The sequence below is a fragment of the Chenopodium quinoa genome, unplaced genomic scaffold (genome assembly GCF_001683475.1).
Source record: "Chenopodium quinoa cultivar QQ74 unplaced genomic scaffold, ASM168347v1, whole genome shotgun sequence".
Taxonomy (NCBI): domain Eukaryota; kingdom Viridiplantae; phylum Streptophyta; class Magnoliopsida; order Caryophyllales; family Amaranthaceae; genus Chenopodium; species Chenopodium quinoa.
This window is the reverse complement of record NW_018744041.1, coordinates 1,394,495-1,422,306: the sequence shown is the minus strand read 5'-3', so window position 1 is coordinate 1,422,306 and position 27,812 is coordinate 1,394,495. Positions and strand designations below refer to the sequence as shown.

Below are 27,812 nucleotides of genomic sequence, written 5' to 3'. Positions count from 1 at the left end.
CAACAAAAGGCTGAAGATTACTCACCCTGTATATTTAACAGGGCTTTCACACCAGACTAGGGGAGAATGCTTTACAGTAGAATCTCGAATTCTGAATGCTCTTATCTGACCATTGGCCTATCAAAAGTTATATGGCTTAAACACGAAATTCCGGGCAATGAATATGGATAGTGATACTGCAAAATGCTCACTTTTCATTTACTGAGTTTTTCTTTTTAAAATAAAATTCTCAAACTAGATACATGGTAGGACAACAACCAGCTAAACTACAACTCTAGAAAAGAATTGATCCCCTCAATACAAGAAAAGAGGGATAAAAAATTTGTACACACAACCACCTAAATCCAAGTGCTTTCAAAAGATTTAGGACGAGCACAATATATTTTGAGATCCCCCAGCACTTGATATGCACTCAAACTGCTTCTAACATTCTCCAGTTAGGAACAACATGAAAATATACAAAAGAAAAAGAAAATACAACTCTACACAACCTATTCTTAAATACAGCAACACCAGCTCCAAAAATATAGTACAACCTCCCCCCCCCCCCCTCCTTTTCTGTCCTCCAAAAAACCAAAACTCTTTTCGTGAGACTTCTATCCTCTTGAGTCAGACAACAAGGAAAGTACCTCGGGATCATCGAAATTTGACTCCTTGGCAGTATCAAATGGGGTTCTATTTTCTCCATCCACAGCCTGCGGATCTGCACCCCTGATGTGATTCGACAAATTAGACATACATCAGTAAGAATACAATATATTATGAAATGTAAGTTCAAAAATTATCCCTTACGGACAGCATGATACTAACAAAAGCATACATTAAACAGATGTCCTCAAAGGAACAATAGAGACATACATGTACCAGATGTTTTCAAAGGAACAACAGAAACACACATTTAGGCAATGCAAATAAACCTCTCTGCTTCTGAGCTTAAAGAAGCAGAAGTGCTTTAATAAGTACACAAAGCAAAGGAACTACAACCAAATTGTGAACTTAAATAAGGAAAGAGATTCTACAGAATCAAGATACTATTTTCACAAAGGAACTTAAATAAGGAGATTCCTTATTGTGAACTTAAATAAGGAAACAGATTCTATAGGCAAGCTCCAGACTAAAAAAATAAAGAAGAGGGAGAGGGGGGGGGGGGGGGGGTGGGGTCACCATCATCTCCCCTCTATTGCAAGCTCCACCAACTCACTAAAAAACAACATTATCAACCTCTCTCTCTCCCTCTTTGCAACTCCTCCTTCTGCCATTTAACCAAACCACACCCAGAAAATATACCCACCTACTCCCCTTAGCCACCGATGCAACCCCCACCTTCCTCCCTCTTTGCAATTGCTCCTTTCTCTCTGCACCTCTCCTTCCTCCTCCTTTTCCCACTCTTCATACCCTCTTCCACCTTCCTCCTCCATCCTCTAGGAGTTAACCCAACCTCTGCCCACCTACACCCAGGCGATCCAGCAAAGTCACCACACCCCCTTTAGCTGCTGGTGCAACCTCTTCCTTCCTCTCTCTCCACACCTTTTTGATACTTCCACTAGTTACTTAACCTAACCCCTATCGCCTCTCCTGCTTTCAATCTCTTTCCCCAATCTCAATCTTGCATCTTTTTCTCTCCTCATCCCCATTTCACATCCAGCAGCATTGTGCTGCCATTGGAACTTTCCGGCACCACATCTAACAAAAAAGAGGGTTTTGATTTAATTTTTAGTTCAAATGCAACTCTCTACTGTCAGTCCCTAATGCTTCAATAGAAAAGGTACAATTTACTCACTCAACAGACCTAAGGGGCAATGTGTATAGCTTCCAAACACACTAGGTACAACTTGGAAAACTGAATAATACAAGCCCACTATATAGAAAAACCCAAAATAAAAAATAACCAAATAAATAGCCAAAGCTGAAAAACCACGATTGAAATGATTTTTCTAACTGAACACACAGGACAGCATAACAGCTAATGCAGAAAGAAATTCAAAGATCACCTTGTGAGAAGCAATCTTGCGGCTACTGCCTTCCTTTTCAGAACACATCGATGAAGTGGTGTCTGACCTCTAGAGTCAGATGCATTTACATTTGCGCCATACTGCAGAAGGAGCTCCAACATGCCTATGTCAGCATATTCGCAAGCAAGGTGGAGCAAGGAGCATCCATCTAGATCCTCCATACTCAGTACCTCATTTTCAGCAGATACATTAGATGAGCTCTCAGAGGATTTGCATGACAAGTCCCCAGCCCACTGACTAATGTTGGGTCCATGGCTTGTCGGCTCTGGCAACCGCATTACCTTTGCAAGGGTTAAAGAAGAGCTTGCGGATGTCAAATCATACACCGCATTAACGTCTGCTTCAAAGTTCACAATATATCTATATACCGCTTTTTTGTCATTATTACGCACACCTTCCCAGATTTGTTGTGCCAATAGTCGAAGATGTTGTGTGTCCTTTGGCTTCCGAACAAAAAGCTTATCAGCATACTGTTTGATTGGCAAGACAGAATAATTACTTTTTCAGTTGAGTTCACAAGTGACAAATCTACACTACATAGTGCATGCTCTTTTAGTCTTTTTGATCACATGATATGTCTCCAAATCCAAAATAGAATAAAAAAAATATTAATGAAGATAAGGGAAGGTTAAGTGACCTTTGCATGAATGAACTTTTCCTTTATTGCTATTGAATCAGCAGCACTAGGTTTGCTGATGAAAAGCTGCTGTGACTTATCAGCCTTCAATGAACTTCAGAACAAAGTGAATTTAATTAGCAGAGCTATACCAGTATATGAAACATAATTTAGCAGAAAACAGAGAGATCTTTACCTTGCAGATGAAAGATCAACATGGAAAGCACCCTTTGACCGCAAAAGTTCTTCCCATACAGAATTAGCAAAGGAATTTCCCAGAGACTGAAATAATGATATGACTGAGGGCTCCCACACTTTAACATCGAGTGTAAGTGATCTCACCTATAAAAATCATAGCCGTGGAAACAGATGAAGAAAACCAGGAAGCAAAAAATATGTACAAGTTGGTTGCATCATCATGTGCAGTCATTGTTCCAGAAAAACTACAATTCCTTTCATAAAAAATTTACAAACAAACAACTACCATCTACCTAACCCCTTCCTTTTATTAAATAAAAGAACAATGGGAATAGAAATGAGGTTATTCATTAGGAATCAACCAAGATAACGGCAATAATATCAACGCCTTATCGAGTTTCAGATTAGTTCATGCATCTAAGCTGTATTATGCATACACAAGAGCAATTACATTTATCAGTTCTCATTTCCATCATGACCATCAAAAACACAACCCCAGGAAACATAGTCCAGTATGAAGTAATTATAGAGCTCATACCAGATAACTTTAAGGTATGTAAGAAATATTTGACCAAATATAAGCTAAAGTAGCCAGCTAGATTACTTTGTACACCTAACAATCAAAATAGGGTTATGGACCTTACTCCGTATGTCAATACATGTTCATACAATTCTGTCATCGGACAAGCCAACGACAAAACAATAACTGAAGCTAATATTTCATAAATATAGCTGACACTCAGAATTAAACCATCCTGCTAAAATTAAGATGAACTGAAAAAACATGCAAATTTAACTCCAAGGCCTTGCCAATGACAGGAACCATAAAGTTCTAGATTAAAATTATCAAATTCGCTCATCCCCTTGCAAACCAAAAAGAGGCAAACTAACACAGGAAAGTGATACATTTGGCCTAGGTACTGAATTGAGTTCCTGTTATCCAATCTTGTACAAGCAAATTAACAATGCTCAAGACGCAAAGTCTTATCTCCAACCAATAACAACTAGTTAAGAGGTGGTTTTCTAATAACTAACAAGGTAGAAAAAGAAAAAAAAAAAAAAAAGAAAAAAAAAAAACGGAAAAGGGTGGGTCCCACTGTCCTAGTCCAGTTTATGCAGCTATTAACAACCATTGGAATCAGAATTTCTTTCAAAGTAATAGGTGACAATCAAGAAAAAATGGGAACAAAGTGCATATGTTTAAAGTAAATCAATACAAATCAGTAAGTATAAAATAAAATTTCACCTTTGATATGTGGACACCAAGGTTCCGATGAACACCTGAACATTCAATGCAGACAAGTAATCCCAGATTTAAGGAAGCCCAATCAGGTTCCGGGGCACCACAATCGGCACACTTGTCATTCCCACCAACCTTCCTCAGCAGTTCAATTGGCCTTTCAGACTTCATGAATGATCGTTGTTGCAGTGAACTTCTCAATGGGCGGTCATGATGCACAGATGTGAGGCACCTCTCAGATGTGTTCTCTTCATTTGCAGCATGATCAAAATCAGAACTTTCGATGGAGCTACTCTCACTAGCAGATCGATGAAGACTTCCCATATGATTAGCAGACATGCACTGAAACATGAAAGACTCTGAACAATTAGTAAGCAGACACTGATGAAGAAACAAGCTGGCTCGAACATCCCAACTCAGGCTTACCCTTTCAGGGGTTTGAGAACTTAGCAATGAAGCAATGACTCCTGTTATTTTCTCAATCCAATCCATTTGATCCGATGCACTTTCTGCCTGTATTTGGAAGCATTTGATGGGAATTAGCATTATAAAACTGTTCTCACTAGCAATGATCTTAAATTGACCACAAAATCTTATCATATTTTGGACTGAAACATCTGTGAACCTGTAAGGTGTAGTTCTTTGTTGGTGAGATAATCCTAAAGCAAAACCGTAGATCTGACTGATCAGCATCAACTTTAATTGTTGCAGTTAGCAGATTGACCGTATGATGAGCAACAGATTTTTCATCGTGCACTCCACCATGATAATGTGAAGAAAGCCAACGACTTAGCAATCCAGACCCAAGTTCAGAGCTATTCCTCTGACCAGAACTACGAGGCCCAGAACTCTATTAACAAATTTCATAAAACCAGTCAGTAAAAAGGTGCGATGAAAGAAAACTATGTTCTGCCTGCTATAATAGACCACCCAGCTTACTTACAGATGGTTTGCTGCACTCTTTCCTGTAGTAGTAAAGCATTCCTCGACTATCAAGGACAAAAAATCTTCTCTTCCAGTCACCTCTCAAGTTAGATGAACGTTTTGAGAGATAACCCTGTCTTATGGTCTGAACCTGAAATGAGCAAATATTTCAATAAAGCAAAGAAAAACAATGTCAGACAAATTGTTGAACAAAGTCCATTAAAAATTTAAAAGTTTCTATTTTACCTTTCCCTTTGCGGCAGATTGCATAACTGCGTCTATTGTTTTATGTGAACTTCTACCAATAGCTTGTATACCATCACCGTTTGGAGAGCCATTAGATCCGTTAGAGCACCACCTACTCTCTCGATCAATTTGTCTTTTGTACTCTTGCATCCTTTCATTAAGAGCTGCCTGCTCATAATTGGACCTTTCTCTTGATTGCTGAGCATATGTCAAGACCTATAACAATAAAGGCTTACAAATTAAATAAAGATATGGATAGCACACAATATCAACCATAAGATACCAACCAAGAGTGCTAATATAATTTCTGACACTACACAAGCCTTCACATCATTTAGATATCAGAATCACTATGTCACTGTTCAGGGATACAGTGAATCAATGAAATGGAAGACATATATAGACTTAGGGCCTGTTCATATTTACTGAACTGAACTAATTAAAGCTGAACTGAACTAATTAAAGCTGAACTGAATTGAACTTATTGGAGCTGGACTGGACTGAACTGAACTAAGCTTAAATGAATATTTTATGAGAGAGGGAAATTAGGAATTGAACTGAACTAAACTGGTTGAAGCTTAACTGAACTGATTGGAGCTGAACTGAACTGAAATTAAGTAAATGTGAACAGGCCCTTAACAACAGCATGTTGATGAGTTGCGTTTGTCATTGAAGTTTTATTTATACATTTATACCAATATAGGACAAAATCCCTACGTATGCTCACTCCATACTGATACAACATTAAATGATGACAAACTAATGGGGAAAGGGCGAGGTGACCACTAAAGCAAACCATTTGGGTTTCACTGTTGTGAGGCTATTAGTGCAAAGTAGAAGATGACAAACAGAAAGAAAGCAGGGGGGAGAATCAATATACTTACAAATAATTTCATAGAGGTATATAAAAACAAACCTGATTAATATACGGCTCCATCTGATGCAACAGTTCATAACCCTATAAGAGACAGAGTTCACAGTGAGAGAAATGAGCAATTCATAACCTCCTATATATTCTCCCACCACCCTGCCTGTCTATCTTTCCATGTAGATTAACATAAATCTCATCTTCCTAATAAATCTGTTGCCTTTTTTTTTTTTTTTTGAAATCTAATAAATCTGTCACCTACTAACTGCATTATCTCTTATTTATAATATCTAGAGCATTTTAATCTTTAAATCACACTCCATTACTTCTAAAGAGGATCCCACCCTTAATTTGTAGCCAGTAAGAATAAAATTACCTATTATTAGTTAGTTCACTATAACCCATAACCCAGAGAGAAGTGAAACTTTTATTACATTGGAAATCAACAGATTTCTAACCAAAAATACCAATTCTTCTTATCCCTTTCATCAAATATTTCAAAAAGTGATCAAAGAAAATTTTCTAAAAGGTATATAGCAAGAAGAATTAAACACTCATTCATAAATCTAAAAAGAAAAGAGATTATATTAAGCACCTGCTTGAAGTAACGCAGATGTGCATCCATGGTCCCACTAACTGCTTCAAGGAACTCAAATCTCTTTTTTGCTTCAATGTTGGAAAGAGTAGTCACCTGGGTCCAACAAAATTTAAATTACACAAACATAAAGTCATATGAAAAACATAACAGACGGTGATGATCATTAAATCATGGACACAAAAGAACTACAGAAGATCAGATACCAGATTAAAGCGAGCTTGCTCAAATGTAGATCTTGCCTGATGCAGCTCCTATTTTCAGGCAACATCAAAACTAAAGTGTAAGATGATGATGATAACAAAACGACCATATTGCAAAGATCTGGAATATTCAATTAAAAATAAATAAAATCCATACCTCCTCCAAGGTTGTAGCAACATCACCTTTTGTTCCTTTTCTAAGTGACAAGAACTTTTCACGAGCCTGTGTCAATCATATACTTGTCAAGACTACTATTGTAGAAGTTAACTGAAAGCAATATAGAAAAGCAGTTTCTTTCTGCTTCAACTAGAACCATTAATAAATGAAGATTAAAAGGGGTACTTATTCATAAGACAATGAGTTTTTTTTTATTTTATATATTACGGTGATTGACTACACGGAATAATCATATCTAGTTAATGTTAGCCGACCCCTTTATGGGATTAAGGCTTTAATTGATTGATTGATTGATTGATTGAAATTACGGTGATTAACTCTTAATGTTATCCTAAAATGTTACATCTCATAATGCAAAATTTCATACTCCATCAGGATGATATAGAATATTCCAAAAGTCTATTGTGTGAACTAATTATTAGCTAAGTCAAAATGGCTTGTCTGAAGCAAAGACCAGTCCACCACCTATATGACTTGTGCCCTAATCGAAACTACCAATTCAATGAACTCTCCATCATAATAATCACAACCCACTATATTTCCCTGTCCAACACATATTGAAAATCTAATGCTCATAGGCCTTGTCTAATTATGCGACTCATGTTCCACAATTTAGATCACTCAAATCTAATTACTATCATCATTCCAATGTCATAAAAGGCTTTTTTTCATAAATAACTGCATGTTCCTCTTTTCAATTAGATTGAGAAGAGCCTCGTTGGTGAAAATTTTCACTATTCTTATTATGTCTTTAAATATATAGTTTATAGAAGATAAATTGATTACCACACTTGTTCGGAGGAAAAAAATATAAAACAAATTTCTGGGCCTAGAGCCTGGCTGATCTCACAGCAAATATACTTGAATATACTAAAATAAGTACTTCCTCCGCTTCTTTTTAGTTGACACGTTTCTTTAGTCACGTTTGCCAATGCAAAAATTCAATTATTAATTTCTTTAATTGTCGATAAGCAAAAATTATAAAAAGTTGATATTTTGAAAATATATATTGTGACGAATCTAACAAGATCTCACATGACTATATTTTTCATTACTTATAAGGCACAAAACACGGTCAAAGGAGAGTGTGAATAGTGCAAAGGTCAAAATGGGTCAACTCATAAAAAAGGGAAGTAGTATAAAGCAATGCAGCTTTTATTTGAAGTTCAGAACACAAACCTGATCATACACAAGACTTGCCTTGTCAAAACGTTTACGCGCTTCCTGCAATAATTAAAAGTTTTTAGAATAGTATGAAGAAGCTGAACCTAAGTACTCAACTGTGCCTTAAGAAATTGCCTAGATGTCTGAACTTACCAATCACATTCCACTGAGCTGAGTAACAGAACCATGATCATGATTCATAATCTCAAATTGGTAACTAAATTGAGATTCTCCTACAGCATAAACCTGAATCTAATTCTACTCCTCATCTCAAAAACTGATTTTCCATATGTTACAGATGTATGATAGATATGGGGGTGGGGGAGGGGGGGGGGGGATGCATCGACACAATTATGAACAAGCGCCTATAAGTTTTGAGAATTAAGCCTCTGACTTCCCTTTGCTAGTGCCCCAAATAAACAATGACCAGATGTTCCTAAGAACGATGAACAATTGGGAAACAGAAGTCAGTGGCTGTTGACTGTGTTGAAGAAATTTTATCTATTAGTTTAGAAGAAAGCACCAAACATAGGTCTTATAGAAATGATATATAGACAAGTAGACTTGAAAAAAGCTTCTCCAGGAGAATTTGGCACTGGAAACATCTATGGTCCCCATGATCATCAATGTAGAATCTGTGTACAGTAAGAAACCCAAAGAAGAGCGGGTTTTCCAATGATTTACCAATTTATTACTATGTCCAGAACGGATTTTTGCAGCTTGACTATGGCTTTTACAACGACATCAATACTGGGTTTACTGTCATACATGGTGCTGCTAACCAGTAAAAACTTCAAGAAGAATCTACTCCGATTTCCGCCCTAAAAACTCCGTTGATTGAGCCTTAGAATGAATTCCTGATAACCTTTAATGTTGGATCATCCAGAGTAGCCCAATCTATCCTATACAAGGTTAAACTCTTGTAAGAAGCCTAGGAGACTTGCTCATATCTTTCCAGAATTGTGAACAAGGTCATTAATGTAAACATCACCTAAAGTAACAAATTTTGATCTTCTTTGGAGAAATTATGGGATACCTGTGTAGACCAATCAACCAGATCAGCCAAGTTAATTTCTTGTTGGGTTCAAGTAGTATTGGATCATGTAACATCTATGATACTTGAACAAGACTAATCCCAAAAAAAAATTTACTCTTTGTTATCCAAATATCCAGTATAAGGAAGGGATCTTTTAACCATGACTTATGTGGAAACCAGAGCCTAGTTTCTCCCTGAAATCTTCTATGGCTTAATTCATTGTGTTGGGAACAAAAGAAAATTCCACCCCATTTCAATCCAAATCCTACAAGAACCGCATAGGTGTGAATAATATAACCTTTTGGAAGGGCTTTAATAATCTATATGGCTATTCTTGATCCAAAACTTCTATAGTTCAAAGGGAACTTCTATGGTGGCGTTTAGAGACTTGGAATCTTCATTTTGTCCAAGATTTTCCAACACGGTTGTTAAAAGTCTCCCAGCCAACACTTTGATCTTCACTAAAGACAGCACGACTTGATCACATGGTCGTTGGTTAAACCAATGAGATTCCCGCTAACCTCCAACAAGATTTGAACTTCAACTAAGGGTTTTAAAATGTGACTCATAACATCCATTCCGGGCTTCTAATCAGCCAAGCTCTCAACAATATTTCCAAAGTTTCCTAGGAGTACAAAAGGCCAGTTCCAACACGAGTTGTACAAGTTATGAAGGCATAACAGACTTTATTTGGTGTCAATACGAGCCACTACCATTATGCCACAGGTTTAATAGCCAATCTTCATCAAGATATTCCACCAATCCCCTAAAACAGTCACAAGAAGAATGAGCTATATAACCTACATTAAAAGGCCTCTCAAAGGCAATGTCGAATCAGCCACGGGGCCCACTGCCAAAACTTTAGATGATAAATAGCCACCAGGGATACTCCCCTTGACATGCTTTGTTTATTTCTGAAAAATGGACTCCCAACAAAAAAATCACATCTTTTACAAGTTACTAGTAAATCAATTTTTGAATCAGGTGGTCTACAGTCCTGATATCCATTGAGGACTCTAATTCCGGGCTTAAGGGTCTCGAGAACAGAAGTAGTAGCATTAATAACAGCGTTCATTAAGGTGACTTAGAAAAAATTAAATATATGTGAAACCAATCGCAAAACTCTAATTGTATAGTAATTATATGGCAAGACATGTAAATTTAACCACAATAAGTTTAAACATTAATCATTGATACCATACTTTCATTCGAATATCAAGTCCATATTAGCACTGGCATATACAGCTAATAATCTGCTTAATATTTTAAAAGGGCGGCATCATACCTTTACGTCATGCAAATCAATATTGACAAATTGTAACAGCCGGTCATTAAGCATGTGCTCAGCCTGGAAAAAAAGGATCAAACGGATTAACAAAACAGGACAACACTAAACAGCATGAATGTAAGGGTGTCACTTGCCCACTTTACAAAGGCTTTCTAACTGTGAAGTGAGTAAAGTTGAGAAAGCAAGATCCGTGTTCCACATCAACATAAGCATTACGGTTTGAACTCTTGGATCATTGAAATTTAAAAATAGTAATAAAAAGTAGAGCTCCTAACCTCCACTTTGAAGTACCAAGGCCTTATTCTCTACTCTATATTTGTATGCGCATGTGTGTGTGCGCACAGGTGTGTGCAGGTGCACGCATGCTGGTGTGTGTGTAATTGAATATTGTATATAATTCAGTTTCAATCAGTCATAAATCTATATTAATCAGTAAAAATCAGTACCTTCCTATAACAAAAACAATAGTGAATCAATTTTAATCAGATTCGATATGAATTTAAACATTATTGTTTAGACAAATACATACAAAATGAGAATGTATAAGATGAGGAGAATAGTACACAACTCATACTCCCTCCATTCCAATTTAATTGATCAAACTTTGCATAGAGTTTTACACTATGTTTGGATAACAATAGTGAAGGGATAGAGAGGGAAGGAAAAAGTGGGAAGGGAAAGAGAGGTGAGAGGTGAGAGGAGAGAGAAGGTGAACTTCCATTTTCCTTCCAAATCTCTCCAACAATGGAGGGATTTGGTTTATTAAAAGGGGAAGGAAAATGGATCCTTCCGATTCCTTTCCTTTCCCTCCATGCATTAGATATCCAAAGAAAGGATGATGCATCCCTCCTTTTCTCTTCTCTTCCTTTCCCTCCATTTCTCTCTATCCAAACAAAGTGCTATGCAATGAAATTATCGGACAAATGACACCATGGAATTGCTTGGTGACTTGCAACATTTACCTGAGAACGAAGTACTTCCTTGTAAGTCCCAATCTCTCTTAATGCAATTGTAAATTTTGTCATAACAGGACCTGAATACAATTGTTGTTCCCAGTCAATAATCTATAAACTACAAATTGTTATTGCAACAAACACACGAGTAGGCATGATAAACACGGAAAGAAGGCAAGATTCCAACAAAATATTGGGGTTTTTTTCCTTTTTCAGATAGACAAACAGATGACTTTAATACAATTAAAGGACTGACATCAATGTATTAGTTAGACTTGCACACAGATTCTATAAAAAAGAATGCACCAATGGGGATGTGAAAGGACACAATAATTTGAATAACAATATAGCTGCAATAGAATAAATTTTGCCATACCACCAAAAGCTACACTTATTGGATCATTGTGCCCTCCTCCAAATGTTTCTAAAGCACTGGCAAAAGCAATGTCACCATCATAAGCCTCACCAAGTCCTTCACTGCAAAAGTTGGATAATAAACATATTATATTTGAGTAACCTAGTAATTACAAAGAAACAAGAGCAAATTAAAAGGTTCTGCATCAGCATTGTGGTTCTATTGGGTTTCTTAAAATAATAACTCAAAATATAATTTTCAGCAACCAATCTTAGTTTTAAAAGGCGCAAGACGCACCAAGGTGCAAAAGTTCTTGGAGCCTAGGCACAACCGCACAAGGCAAAGGCGTGCGCCTTTAGCAGGTGAGGCACAGTTTAGTTGCTATTAAATAAGTTCAAATAAGGATTTATGAGAAAAGGTGAATGGGCCATGTGATCGATTGCAAGGGTTCTTTAATTGGATTTGGGGGGTATGGGGTTTCTCTCTCCACTAACATTATAGTAAATCTAATCGTTACAAAATCACATGGAGTCTTAGAAAAAGATAATCATACACATCAGTTATTAGCACTATACAGCATAAGGTGCAACATGAGACGCAAAGGCGCAAAAAGCAGCCAAGAAATAAAACGCATGGGTGCACGCCTTTAGTTTGCGCGTGGCAAAGCTAAGACGCCAGCTCTCGTGCCTGACTGTGCTTCGTGCCTAGGCTCACCTAAGGCACCTTTTTAAAATTAATCAACCAATCATTAGTCAAAGAAGCAGTGAGACATCCTAAACATTTGTAATATAGAAGATAGAATGTAACATCTTCATATTTGGATTCAGTAGTATGAATACAAATAACAGAAACCCATAGTACAGAGGTACATAGCATTGACAATAGACTAGTAAATTATAACATATCGATGGAATTAAAATTATGAAGTACATATTCAAAAGTTCTTATCTACATAAATGCAAACTATAACAAGGCATAAACATCGCTTAATAGGGAGAAGAGGGAATAAAGTTACTATCCCAATACCCTCTTCTCAAAGATGAGGCAAAGTACTTTTTGTATTTTGATTCCTCAATGCACAATGAGATGTCAATTACCATGTAGGATTGGTTAACAAAGATATATAATAATTTAAAAAGTGACAACTTTAGTTCAGAGATAATCACAAAGATAAGTCCATTTCTTAATAGTTGCATCATTTTGACTAGACACATTTGTAAATGCACTACTTTGACCATTAATATCCTTAATTATAATTTATAGAAAACATCACATTACGAAAATAAATAATTAAGATTTACTCAACAACCATTAAAACAATGGTATTTATTTTTAAATATTAAAATATGGGTCAAAGTTAGCATAAGAATAGTGTACAAAGTCAAAAGAAGCAACTATTGGGAAACGGAGGTAGTATAACTAATGTTATTACCAACAATACAATAAAGCAGGGCGAAAAAATACTACATACTACATAACACATGCAAGATGCTCAGCAAAGAGTTGATGAAGATAAGGTCAGGGGAAAAACTCCATGTTTCATCAAAATAGAGCAATTTCAATTGCTGTAATATATAGACCAGACATACGTGTATTTTCGACATCCTTTGTAGAATTTTTGGCATCTTTCCCTTAATGATTCAGCACTCTCCTCCAAGCTCTGCAGCTGCATCACCAACAGAAGAACGCACAGGAGTCACAATGTTACTCAGACTTTATTACTCGTTGTGGACACAGGTAAATATCCAGGTGTCCCAACTCGGCTGTTAACTCAAAAGGTGACATGATTTAAGATCAAAATAAAGTGTTGAAATATCGACACCCAAGTCACAATACCAAGGATCCAACATGGGTACTTGAGGCAAAATGTAGAGTTTGAGTACTATATGCAATCATATGCAAAGGAACAGCAACTCTTCAACTTGCTATCATATGCTAGTACATAGGTAAATAGGAATGATATAGAGAGAACTAATTACATACCTCAAGTACAATACATCAAGGAAATGACAAGTATAAAGAGATAAAAGGTGTTTTGCATGCTAAAAAATAACTTTCAGAATGCAGCTTGTTAGAGAGTGTGTTTAATTAAATAACAATAACCACTTGATAAAAGTGAATACATAGTTTAGGGACTGAGATAAGCAACTATCTGAAAATAAGGCAGCATCACAGGATGAATTGGCTACATCAAACCAGCAGTGTGTCTTGAAAGTCATGGATAGAGGTATTAAGTCTATGTAATCTTAGTGCAAGTAAATTAAATAATTAAGATAAGAAAATATATTATTGAGGATAAAGGGCAAGGCATACACCTAAAAGCTACTCCCTTTTTTTATACTTTTTTAAACTTCCTAATTTGGTGCATTAGGATTAAAAGAAATAGCTTGACTCTCTCTCCAATGAGATTATTAGAGTCCAAATGAAATCCATAACTACTCCAATCCCCTACCTGGTGAAAAGCAAGTTGTAAAATATATAAACAAATAAATTAGAAGAAAAAAAGTATGGAAAATTGACAAGAAAATCCCAACTTTGGTTTGTCTTCCCAAAACAATCTAAAGTCAATTATTCCTAACGAACTTAAGTTAAGGTGAGATGTTTTGAAATTGGTCTTAAGTCTAAGGTGACTGGATTAGCAGGTAAAAGGGCCACCATGTCACATTCTAATTGGCCATTAAAAAGAAAAAAAAAAAAATTACCCCTTCCCCTCGCCTTTCTCCAGCCAACTGCAGTCTTCCTCCTCTCCCCCTTCTCCAGCACCAACCTATTGGCCCTCTCCTCAAACATTCTACCCACCTCCAGAAAACTGCAACCTATCAACTATTGTTAATTTTCAGCTGGCAAGAGTTTACAACACCTTATTTTTTTGTTTTTCCTAGATACCACATACAGACATCATTCTCCAACAGGCAAGCATCATGAAGCACTAGAATGCAAGAAGCATGTTCGTTTGTCTTCCACTCCTCTGCTGGCAAAGTAAAAAGATAGCGGCCCTCATAGACTGTTAGTGATGATTATACTTCATTGAGGATGGGTTTTCCTATGATTATTAGAATCCTTGAACATGGTCTTTTCACAATGGACTCAAATGGTATTGATTGAAACTACTACCATATGATGTTCTGCATCATTTCAGCATAATGAGATAAATTAAAACCTCATCCTCAGCCATCATGTCAACATACATATTTGAATTCACTTGATCATCAAATAGTCAGTTTAATAGCTCATTCCTATTAGAGAATAAAATATTTAAGCTTCCGTTTAAAATAAGGAATAATAAACCTAAAAACAGACACCAGAGGCTGAAATAGGTGACCCGACCAAGGATACATAATAATTATAAGATATCAAACTAACCTTGTTAAGAAAAGACAGTAATTACCCTCCAACCAAAGCACCTAAACAATAGTGATAAACCCACATCTTCTAACCTAAACAGTAGTGATAAACCCACATCCACTAAAACTCCTTTCTGCTCCCAAAAACAAACTAGCAAAACTGCATATGGCCCAACAAAGAAACAGGGCAAGTCTGGAGCTTCCCTTTCAAACCAAACCAAATAGTTGGCACCATATAGGCATATAGTAACATTACCTTCACAGTGAAGGATCAACAAGCCATATTCTACATTAAGCCATTAGCAGCGAAAACAACAGACTTTATATAAATATTATATAGTGCCAATCCTAAATCATAAGTGGCGAAATAGGAGCATGATGTGTCAGAGATAAGATAGAGAGATGGGATATGAATTATAGACTGGTTGCTTCCTACTAATTGCCTTTCCAATACTTGATCAAGGGAAGTAACAAAGAGAAAACCTTTGAGACATACTTCCACAAGCTTAGTTACGAAACCCAGGCGACACAGCCCAGCAATTTGAATTACTCCGTATAATCAAACTTACTATTGATCACCCTATGTCAGAGAGTAGTCCACTACCACTTCCCCAAAAATAAATCACTAAAGAGAATTCTTGGACACCACATTACTTACTCCAATGCTCATTAAAAATCCAACTCCAAGCAACAAGAGTGATCCCTCCACTCCCAAACAACCCCCAACCATAAAATGTCCTCATATGCTACTATAACTTCTTATTAACCTGAGCCAACAACGTAAACAGAAAAGATAATAACAAAAAAAAATAGACAAACAAAAATTTAATAAGATTTATCCTATGCCAAAATGAGATTAGAGCCCTCTTCCAACAATTAACTTTTACAGACCTCAATCACTTAATACCAAAAAGAAAGCCTCTTAAGGATCACCCCTAACAGAACACCCCCAAGATATTAGATATTAGATATTAGATATTAGATAGGATAACCTTAAATCAGCGGGAAGCAAGATTGCCAAAGATACGTGAACCACTAAACCCAAGTTGAGTCCAAAATAGTAGACTACTATATCTTAAGCCATAAATAAACTAAAACACCAAAAGAGTGAACACCTTAAACATATCAATCCTCTGAATACAGTATCACTCGAAAATTGAAAATACCCCTTCCCTCCCTGATAGAATGAAAAGTTATAACTATAATGGATTTAAGTGTATTTTGCAAGGAGAGCATCATTCTAATGTCCATGGTGTGCAATCAAATCCTCGACCTTATGCCTTTTTTTTTCTTTATCAATTTTCTTTACTACCCCCTTAAGTAGCAATGGATGCCAATGAAAATTTATACAGAAAATATAGTTAGTTTGGGAGCATTACCATGATCATTACTAAAAAATTTATTCCTGTTACCTCTATTCATTACCTTTTACCTCATACAAAACGAGCTGTTAATGTTTTTATCACAACAGTATGCCACGATAACAAACATGATGGAGTGTGCTCTACCAAGAAAATGTGATAGCATAAATTATGTTGGGAATACCAGAATTACAACAAGGACAGCACCAAGTAATGAATAGAACCAGGAATCAAAGATATTTCCTTTCTGAAATAATTATTATGTCGAGAATTACAGATCATTCTCTCACATATATACTTCCTTAAACCCGTGAACATTACATTAAAAGCAACAAACAAACAAACAAGAACAAACAATCGGGATTTCCGAAACAAGGACAAACTAACAAATTAATCCCAATACATAGGAGAGAGAAACAAACCTGCTGACGGAACATAGGAGAATCATCAAGCTTTCCGAAATGCATGTTTAAAGGGCAGCAATAAAATGATCCAATTCACCCAAATTGAAACTCAATCAACCCCACTCCACATCAAAACCCAGAAAATCGAGCAAGATCCCAGAACAAAAAACCCCAAATCCCTAAGAATCAAAGTAAACCCTTAAAGACCCATGTAATGAAAGAAGCTTAAAAATGTAAAATTTCCAGAAAATTATCATGGAACCCTAAACCCAGTAGGACCCAGAAAACCCTAGAAACAGCGGAGCGAATGTATGTCTGGATTAACAAACAACAGATGCAGCAACTGCAGTTTTGAGTGACAGTGAAAACATGTACCAGTCTACTACAGTACTACAAAATAAAAAAAAATTAAAAAAAAAAAAAGAAATAGAAATATTTGTTTGTTGAGCTTAAAAGCAATAAATGCAAGTGCTTGGAAATGATTATGCTTTTAATTAAATATAGAGAGAAGGTGAGTAAGTGAGTGAGTGAGTGAGTTGATGGCATTTAAAGTTTAAAACCTGTAAAATTGGGGGAAAGAACAAGAAATAAAGAAAGGGTATGTGAAAGAGAGGACTAATAACAAATAAAAAGAGAAAGCCAAAGCCAAGAGAGAAGTCTTAAAAAGAAAAAGAGGGAGACAGATTGAAAGAGACATTTACAAATTTTGTTTTATTTTATTTTAACATCCCATCCCATACCCCTCTCCTACTTTTCCTCCTTTTTCTCCCTTTTTTCAGTCTAAATTTCTTCTTTTTCCTTCAATTATATCATACTCCCCGTGTACTTACTAGCGCGATTACATTAGTGAATAAGAATTGGAATTCTCTATCATTTTACAAATACTTGAATATATACTTATTATAAAATGCACGAGATATGGTGGTAAGAGAAAATACAAGTTTATCTTCATGATAAACAGAAATACGTTTATCTAGTGGCATTTTTGTAAATAAATCAAAAACTTTTGTCAAATGTGGACCCTAATAATGTTGATTTATTTACATAAACGACATGATGACTGGGATTTTATATTAATTTATTTACGGAATTGTCACTAGATAAACGTTTTTTGTTCATCATAAAGATGAACTGGGGCTCCCTCTGGTGGTAATGATTTCTTTATAAGTAATTTGTGATGAACATTTCATGTCATTATCCTTGTAATGTTAAACCTTCTCCGAATACTTCATTTTCTTCAAAAGTTTTCATTAACATCTGCTAGGGAATCAAAATTTCCTACATTAGCTATCAAGTTATCTACTCGGTTGCTTTCTCTTTGATTTCAAAGTAGTCGAAAGACTTCATGATGAATGACTTCAGTGGATAAACAATGAATTTTTGACTTCAATTGAGATAGTTTTACTCCTTTTTCAGAAGTTGTTTCGATTCTACAGTGAAATGTCGTATACAGTTACTAAGAGTGACTAAAATGTGTATGTATATGTAAAAATGGACAAATAATGTATATAATGTTATTAAAACTCCAAGGCAATGTTTGTCAACTCTCTCCATACATCATAATAACATGGCAAAAGACAAAGTGACATTGCATTGGGCTTGGCAATGGCTAGTGTCATCTATTGGGTGGAGTAAAAATCCCAACAATATAGGGACTTACATTTGTTGGGCCCTAAAACCTAAAATTTAGTTAAAGTATAAAATTTATTATACGAGCTTATATAGAAAACTAGCTTAAGTCGAGGGAGCTTAGGTTACACAATTTGATAAACGTTTTGTGTTTATCAAATGACAATTCAATAGATATTTTGCTTCGTTTCCCGCAAATGGCTTTAAAAAATACTTTTTTGCTCTACTGACAGGTGGCACTGAGGGACCCTATAACGCCAAGTTAACGATGGTGTTAACGTCTTGAAGATCGTCGTCAAGTTAGAAAGTTAATTGGGTTACTTATTTAGAAGAGAGAGTTAAATGGTAATTGCCCACTATAACACCCCAATAACTCTCTCTTTAAACCTGTGAGGACCCTGAACAATATTCAAGAGAATTACTGGCGTGCTGCCGCCACGTGTTCAAACGTTAAGGCTTTATCAGAAAATAGCAGCGGAAAAACTAATTCAGTTATAAATAAGTTTCAAAACCAATAACCAAAACCAAATTAAATCATACAACTTGGAACCATTAAGGCCCTTATTCAAAACCCCACAAAAGTAGTAAATAAATAAAACCAGCGTTTAAATAAATTCAAACTTATGAAAAGAAATAAACTGCGAATAATAACCAACTCTCTACTCAAAATCCCACAACCCTGATGCGAATGTTGCGTATGTAAGAACCTGTGGTAATCTGCTCCCCAATATTACAAGTGTAAAAATTGGATCGTCACAGGGTCATTGAAAGGCGAAGGCCATGACCAAAGAAAGACACACACAAAAGCACGCAATCAGCAAAGCTGAGTACATACAAGCTGCGAAATAAATTAAGAAATCCATAACATGCTACTAATAATCAATCATCATATGCATCATTAAATTATAGACTCAACACACGACTCAACTATTTATATTACTAAGACTCCATTAATTAATAATAGGTAAATCATTATTTTTATTCATTGGATTACGCAATAGACAAGGTTGTCTAACCCATGCTCCATTTGGAACATCAATAAAAGAAAAACCCCATGCCTCCTTTCGGAAACATTAATAAACATCAAACGACCACGGGCGCGACTCCGTGACCGTAGTTAGTATGAGATCTCACCTAACTCCTAGTTTTGAAAAATATTTGAAATAAGAGACTTATAGATCAGACGGCCTCGAGAAAAGTACACGACTAATACCCCATGTACCCCAACCCCTGATTGTCATTACTCCAGAACTGCACCAATCCAGAGTTTTATTGCTCATCCATCTTGCACTTTACGTGATTTACAGGTTTAGACTTGGTGATGACTCATATGCATAACAATACAAACATTCCAATAACAATTCAATCAAGCAAGGCAAGTTTCCAATTTCAATTCTTGATTTATTAGTGACAAACAACATTTATTATTTAATCCTTTACTACCTCGGTGTATAAACACCTTGAGTGCATAAGGCACCCCAAAACCTTAACCTCGTCTTAGAAGACTTAAATTCTTCCTTTACTCATCCTGCTTGCATAATCATGAATGAGTAATAAATTAATCATTACACCAATCATATACCTTTGCCTCTAAGCGCACCTTGCATAATTAGAGCACAAACAATACTTGCAATATAAAATAGTGCACGTCATACAAAATTCACAATGTATAACCAAACAATTTAACTCAGTCATCCCTATACATGATACTAAGTTCTCGATCCGTCGTCCTTAAACATGCACCTAAAAGAAAGGTTTCGTAACTTGTACGTACCTTGAGCAAACGAATTGGTATGCCACTTTACTAACTAGAAATCACCTTCAATAAACTCCTCTCCTAAGCCAAATAATAACATCTCAATCAATACTCAATCAATCAAATTTACAGCAATACTAACTTACTTTAAAACCTTCAAAATCCAAATCGAACAACACTTTAAAACCTTCCCTTTAGTTAAAATTAAAGGCTTATATATAGTTCTTTAAATTTTCTTTATAAAAACCTTAAAATACACTCTTATACATGAAATTACAGCAAGTTCAAAGTCTAATAAAAATCTGAAAATTATATAAAAACCCATAAAAATCTCCCTTTTTAATGGGTGATTAAACCCTCTTTATAAAACATCAAAAGTAGTACTTAAAAACAATTTTCAACACTTAAAACTTCAATAAAAACATATATTTATGCTTAATTAACTTTAAACATAATTAATTTTATTAATCAAACTCAAGGATAATATTTTAAGTATAAAAAAACTTCGTTAAAATAAAAAACTGCCCGAAAATCATATTTAGAGGCTGAATTTGGCCACGAGAGGGTGGTGCTCACTACCAAAGGTAGTGAGTCTTTCTTAAAACGTTGTTTCCACATGGAAATAAAACACTACTTTTTCATAAAAATCGGATGAGTTCAGAACCTGACCGGTATTTAAACGGGATTAATATTAACGAATGAAAATCTAAAAATTAAAACACGAATTTCCATGTCCAAAATAATCTGGAATTAAGTTAAACTAATCAGTAGTTATAATCACCAAAATTTCAAAACATCATTACTATAAAAGCCCTAAATCAATTGTTCATAAAAACCCTAAAATCATGATTTTCAATAAATTGAAACCCTAGGTTTATAATTCATAAAATATGAAATTTATAACATAAATATTATCTGAAATTTATAATCTTTATACCATTAAAATATAATTTGATACTAAAAATTTAATCTTTATACTAAAATCAAAACCCAAAACAATTAAATTAACATTAAGCAAAATAATGAAACAAAGGAGGATGAAAATAAGACTAACCTTTTTGTGTGGGAAATTTTTGGAGATTCATGGGGTATTTATAGGAGAAAATTATTGTAGGGTAAAAAGAAAGATTGGGCCTCATAAAAATATTGGGTCGATTAAGTAAACAAATGGGTTAGGCTTGTGTGATTGGACATAAATTGTAGAATAAAGGTGCATAAAATAATTTGTTCAAATAATTTTCGACCCAGATTAATAATTTGAAACTTTTGAAATTAAATTATGAAAAATAACAAATAAATATTATAAATAAAATAAATTTTCATTTATAAAATATTTTAAAATACGGGGGATTACACCCACCTTCAATGGTCAAGTGCTTCGACTTTAAATTCGTAATAGAGGAGAGTAAAACGTTCAGCTTTACAATATAATAGAAGAGAGAAAATTGAAGTAGGAGAGAAAAAAATGTTCAGAATTAAAGGAAGAGAGAAAAATTGTTCGTTAACTCCTTCACATGCCGTCAAATTAAACGTCTATATATACCACTTTGTTGCAAACGTTCATTGAAATGTCAGCATTGCCCTTAACTTTTCATATGAAAGTACATAACAAACCCTTATAAACATCGCTCGTTTCTCATTGTTATAAACTTGAATTTGCTCGCCTAAGTCTCAAGCACATTTTTTATTAATATTATAATGTACTATTATGTTAATTCAGCAATAATTTACCATAAACCAAATTAATTTTTTAAGTTAAGCACATTAAATTGATTTTAATACTTAAACCAAAGACATTACGGGTAACTATTGCAGTAGGCCAACTTTATGAAAAAATATAATGAAAGAAATATAAGAACTATAGGGTTCTATTTAACAATTAAAAAAAAAATAGGTTAATACCTATGCAATGTACACATATATACCTCCATCTTTATTTTGCTACATATTTTGACAGACACAATACTTTATTAATTAGTCAAGAATACATTTTTTTAAAATAATTGAAAATAAACATGATGGTGGGAAATTTTTACACCAAATTTTAACATATATATACTACTCTTTTTTTTTTATATATATATATATATATTTTTTTTTTTTATGCGAACGCATGCTATTTTGAAATAAGCCATTTTACTATTCTTAAAAGGCATATATGATAATAGCACGTGTCCGCATTAAAAAAATTATATACTCCGTAAGATAATAAAACTTTCTAAACTACACTAGTCCCTCCATTAGCCATCTAAGTATGATTTTTATCTATTTTGAAATATGCCATTTTAGTATGATAAAACTTTCTAAATTACACTAATCCTTCCATTTTTACAACATTTATACACTTGAATAACATGCGAAGTGTATGTATTGTAATACTCAGTATAAAGCTTTACATTGATTGGGTACCCCTATTATAAAGGTGAATCAAATCCTTTAGATCATCCATAATAATAGTGGGAATCAATTTGGGTTCTTGAAACAATCGTATTATTTAAAGACTATTTTAGTCAAATGGTGAGTCTCACCTTAACTTATTTTAATCATGATAGAATTGTGTTTGAACTAAATTCTTCAATGGTGAAACTCATTGTGGGACAAAAAATGTCACATTAAGAATTGAAGCAATTGCCTTTCACCAAAAATTGGTGATACGTGACAATAACACATATTGATATAATTTCACGCGATACGTATTAAATAGATGAATTCAAAGTTAAAACTCTCTTCTCAGTCTAGGATCTTCTACAATGGTGAGTTCCGCCATAAGAGGTACTCAATGATAACAAGGTGACACACACCAGCAGCAAATCAAGAAAAAGACGTATGTAGTCGATTGGAAGAGCCGCACAACTGCTCAAGCAGTCAAGCACCCATGCATGGCTTTGCAAGAAATGGATGAAAAACAAAGTTGTTCATAGGAAGAGATGCATACGTAAACTCTATATATTGTAAAGTATTTCAATTGAATTGTGCATAGGTTAAGAAATTAACGATAGTTGTATATGGAGGTACACGAACACAATGTTCATGGTCATGCACAAACATTCAACATATATTAACATGTCATATATAGCTATATGTGGATGTCAACTAGTTTAGCCGATAAATTAAAGTCTTAACACAAAAAATATTAAAAGAAAAAATTGTACGAAGGAAAAAAAGTATGTAATCACCGGCATATTATTTCATATTATGATGCATAACAGAGTACTTAAATGCTGTTGTGCACTGTATGTAGAAAGAACGAAGCTAAGGATAAAATATTAAATCAAACTAAAAGACGCAAATTAAATCATCAATCAAACTCTCTAGATATTCTGATAATCCTATCCATCATCGCCAACTAGAAGTGTATGTAGTAATGTAGAATGCATGGGAGCTGAGTGTAGTTCACTTATATACATTATGTCGCCATTTTCAAGGCAATCAGACAAGAAGAAATCGAGATCGAGGCGAGCAACTGAGCTACTACGACAGCTTATCTGCAATCCTTCCCAAAGAATCAGCTAGCTTGTTGAGAACAGCAACTAAGCTATTAGCATGATCTCTACGTTCTTCCCTGTCAAGTTTCAGATTAATGTTGTAAGCATCCAGTTGAGCACTTAGAATTCTTCCATTCTTCTCCAACACTTGACATAATTCATCCTGCTCACCATTGTTGTTATTATCATCTTTGTCCATAAACCGTTTTCGCTTTCTTCCCTCACGAGATGTTGATCCAATTTCAACATTTATCCTGTCTTGTTGCTTCTCATTATTTCTTCCTGCAGATCCTGTACCAATATATATTTTATTTTTTCGATTTTTGATTCAGGATATTTATTAGCTAGCTAGCTAGGGTATGCAGTCATACGACTAACGAAAATACGACTAATTTCACCATCATCAGATCAGAACAAAACATAGCTAGCCACCTAAAACCATCTGGTGGGATCCTATAACAAAGAATTAACCATGTACTACAGAACACAGTAAAATAGTATACGTCGTATATAAATATTTCAGAATCAAAATAGCAGTGAGTTGTACATAAATTATGTGAAAGGACTTGGATTTTTATATAAACCAGTTAATGGCATGGAATATTGATTTGGTACGTACATACGTGTTGTGACTTCTATTTATCAAGTGTAAAACTATTACATGATCGATCTCCTATATATTTTTGAAAATTAAAAAGCATGTATGTACGTTATTGAAGAAAATAAATTGAAAGGCTAGTACATACGCTGGTATAGTACTAAAATATAAGGCTAACATAATTAGTACTCGTACGTAACACGCTCCTACTAGCTAGCTTAGTCTTCATTGCAATGAGAAATTATTGTTGACAGTAAGTAGAAAGAAACATGATATATTGGTGATTACAAGCAAGTTACTAGGTTTTGGGTTAATAATACTGAAAATTTGCTGATTAACACTCTAATTAAGAATGTATTGGGAGTAATACTCTTATAATTAAGAGGAGAGAAATAAAACTTGCCTGGAGGTGTGACTTCTGCAGTCTTAGGCTGGTACCGCTTCTCTGAAAAACAATATTGAAATTAATGACAATATAATTAAATTAAACATCAATTTATTTGTTGACTAAAAGATCAAATAAAATACAAATTCCAAAGAATAGACCCGTATAATAACTGTACATTGGTACTCTTATCATCTTATGAGTTATGAGTAATAATAATACTCCTAATACGTAGTAATAATAACTCTATGAACTTCAGAAGGGGCAACATAGGATAAGTATCCGGTCAATATTAAAATCCATTAAGGTTGACTTTTATTCCGTATATTAATTAATCAATAAATTACACTAATTAAGGAATAAATAATCAACTAAGGGTTTAAAATGGAGAAATGGCATACAACTAACCATATATGCAAAGGCATTTTATTTATTTATTTTTTTTATTCTTCTAAAGAAATAGATCGGAATAAACAGTTTTAGATACACCCGACTGTACTTAACGGTAGGTACACGGCTAATGACATCTTTAAAATAATTTTTGATTTTTTTTTTTTTTTTAAATATAGCACTATTAGTCTATTACTAGTGGTGGTGGCCTGGTGGGGGTGGACTGGTGGAGTATAATACTATGTCATAGTGTATGTAATAAAAGAAGAAAAAAAAATAAAATAAATAATGAAAAAAAGAAGGTAGGAAAAAAGAGTACCAGAAATAGGAGTAGGAGCCGGAATAGTAGTAGTTGTAGTATTAGGAGAAGACAGCAAAAGAGGTTGAGGTTCAACCTTAATCTCAACCTCAACTTGATTATCATTATCACCCATAATTTCATCATCCTGCTGCTGCTGCTGCTGCGGGTGTGTAGGTTCGAAATCGGAGAATAACCCGTCATCAGCAGCAGCACTCCTGCCACTGTCAAAGAGCGGTTCGACAATTGAGTCAGGTGGTAATGATTCAGAACCAGAACAAGTAGCAGTAGCAGTGTTGTTGTTGTTGTTGAGAATATCAAAAACTTCTTTATCAAAGAAACCAGGTAATTTCTTCTCTCTTCTCAAATCATTACGCATCAACCAGAAAGAATCAGCCTCATCTTTAACCAAAGATTCCCATTCTTTAATCTTCTTAAAATCACCTGCTAAATTACTCCATCTTTTTCTACACTGAACAGGACCCCTGTTCACTCCATGTCTCTTACAGTAAGATGACACTGTTGCCCATTTTGGTTCCACTTGTTGTTGTTGTCCTTGACTACTATCACACGACACCGCACTTCTTCCTCGGCGTACTCTATTCTCAGCCACCCGTTTTCCTTGAATAAGTACGAGTATTTCCTGTCTCGTCCACCTCGGCAACCTCGCCGCCTTTATTCCTCCTCCTACGCTTCCTCCTCCTCCTCCTCCGCCTTCGTCCCCGGTGTTGTTGTTAAAGTCAACGTCAACGACTGCCTTTGACGGTGTCACTGATAGCGTAACCACCTCCTCTTCCTCATCATCATCATTGTTAATGTTGGTGTTATCGTTATTTGGTTGCTGAGCCATTGAATTCAATGAAGAATCCTTGGCCGAGTTATCTCACAAGTGACACTATTTTTTGGGACGGAATTATAAAGCAAACACCGTTCTTGGAATCTAGAGGGCAATCCCGTTACAGAAAAAACAAACCCCTAAATTCCAGTGTCTCTACCCTCCTCCCCAATTTATTTACCCTAAATAATTCTTTGTTTATTAATTAATAAAAATTGAATTAAAAATAAAAGGAAGATCGAAGGGGTGTTGAAATTTGAAGGGTTGTTGAGAGGAGACTCCTAAAATGAATTAGGACGGTGGGAGGTATTTAAGTATAATATATTGGTAATTAAGTTTGCTAATCTCTTCCCTAATATTGATTATGGAGATTAGAGAGGAGAGTATTGCGTATGACTATGTGGGGACTTGTCAATACCTAATTGATTGTTGATAATTATTGTAATTAATTTAATTAATTAAATACTAATATGGGGGATTTATTTCTTTATTTGAGAGATAGCCCCAATTGGGGTTTACTTTCTTCATAGTACCATATATCTTAATTATCTTCTCTTTACTTATTTACCTTATATTCCTCCCTTTCTTATCCCCTTCACTTTCTTCTTTTTTTGACTCATTTTCCATGTTTTCAAGTTTAATTTACCTTTCCTTGAATTTTTTTACTTATAAAACAGGGGGAAAAAAACGATAAATAAACAAAGTAAATAAACAATACACAAATTCTTACATGTGGTTGGCCAGTGTTAGAGGGGCTACTCAGTCAATGTTATGGAGGTAATTTAATTAGTGTTATAGAGATTATTTTGTTCTTTTAAGAGCGGCCATACAGCGGTCAACACACCAAAATGCATTATCATTTGTAAGTTGGAAAAATTGTTTTGTTTCAATCAAATAAAACAAAAACAATAATCTAGCTACTTTGTAAATTATTTGAGTATAATTCAATGTATTTTCAATTTACTAGAGGATATTATTGTACTTTTTTTTAAGGGAAAGATATTATCATACTTTGTATTTTTTTGAAAAAAATGTAATTAAATGTTTGCAAACCAAAAAAAAATCCTATAACAGAAAAAATAACGAAATAAAAAATTAAAAACACTAGATTTATGATAAAATAAAAATGTAGAGAATAGAATCGACTAATCTCATTAATTTGAAGATAATGATGTTGATTGCAAAACGATCCTTTTACTCCATAAGGCAAATCTACCCTACCACTAAAAGAAAGACTTCTCCTATTTGCAACTCCTTTATTTTCTTCTCCACCTCATCCTTCATTATATTATTAGGCATAATTATCTACCAAATACTCATTAGTGTCCCTTTATTAGTGGCTCCTTTAATTTGTTGTTTTGAATTAAAACTTTCTAGACTATTGAGGTACACCCATTTTGCCCTTTCTTTCTTACACCATTCACATATATATTTATGTGATATTTGCCTAT

General features: G+C 34.6%; 2 protein-coding genes across 2 annotated transcripts; both read right to left on the bottom strand.

The window, feature by feature from the left end:
- Window positions 1–171: 171 nt before the first annotated feature.
- On the bottom strand, window positions 172–17,723 carry LOC110690464 (ADP-ribosylation factor GTPase-activating protein AGD3-like). Its single transcript, XM_021867303.1, has 19 exons — window positions 17,004–17,723; window positions 13,466–13,542; window positions 11,898–11,998; window positions 11,531–11,601; window positions 10,566–10,628; window positions 8,260–8,304; window positions 7,060–7,125; window positions 6,906–6,953; window positions 6,700–6,795; window positions 6,153–6,194; window positions 5,237–5,452; window positions 5,010–5,141; window positions 4,692–4,916; window positions 4,493–4,579; window positions 4,073–4,408; window positions 2,825–2,970; window positions 2,650–2,743; window positions 1,992–2,482; window positions 172–711 (listed from the first exon to the last, which is right to left on the bottom strand). The coding sequence occupies exons 1-19, from the start codon at window positions 17,046–17,048 to the stop codon at window positions 597–599; spliced, it is 2,496 nt and encodes an 831-aa protein (XP_021722995.1). The 5' UTR covers window positions 17,049–17,723; the 3' UTR covers window positions 172–596.
- Window positions 17,724–23,523: 5,800 nt separating this feature from the next.
- On the bottom strand, window positions 23,524–27,364 carry LOC110690463 (trihelix transcription factor ASR3-like). Its single transcript, XM_021867301.1, has 3 exons — window positions 25,548–27,364; window positions 24,857–24,898; window positions 23,524–24,146 (listed from the first exon to the last, which is right to left on the bottom strand). Exons 1-3 carry the CDS (start codon window positions 26,374–26,376, stop codon window positions 23,842–23,844), a joined length of 1,176 nt encoding a protein of 391 aa, XP_021722993.1. The 5' UTR covers window positions 26,377–27,364; the 3' UTR covers window positions 23,524–23,841.
- Window positions 27,365–27,812: the final 448 nt, after the last annotated feature.

What these genes read in the sequence shown, in the direction of transcription:
- LOC110690464 (XM_021867303.1), bottom strand. Translation starts at nt 17,048, where the DNA reads ATGCATTTCGGAAAGCTTGATGATTCTCCTATGTTCCGTCAGCAG. An exon ending in TGGAGCCGTATATTAATCAG is followed by an intron (nt 5,453 to 6,152) that starts GTTTGTTTTTAT and finishes TTATTGTTATAG; the next exon opens with GTCTTGACATATGCTCAGCA. An exon ending in GTTGATCTTTCATCTGCAAG is followed by an intron (nt 2,744 to 2,824) that starts GTAAAGATCTCT and finishes TTTGTTCTGAAG; the next exon opens with TTCATTGAAGGCTGATAAGT.
- LOC110690463 (XM_021867301.1), bottom strand. Translation starts at nt 26,376, where the DNA reads ATGGCTCAGCAACCAAATAACGATAACACCAACATTAACAATGATGAT. An exon ending in GGCTCCTACTCCTATTTCTG is followed by an intron (nt 24,899 to 25,547) that starts GTACTCTTTTTT and finishes ATTGTTTTTCAG; the next exon opens with AGAAGCGGTACCAGCCTAAG. An exon ending in TGCAGAAGTCACACCTCCAG is followed by an intron (nt 24,147 to 24,856) that starts GCAAGTTTTATT and finishes ATATTGGTACAG; the next exon opens with GATCTGCAGGAAGAAATAAT.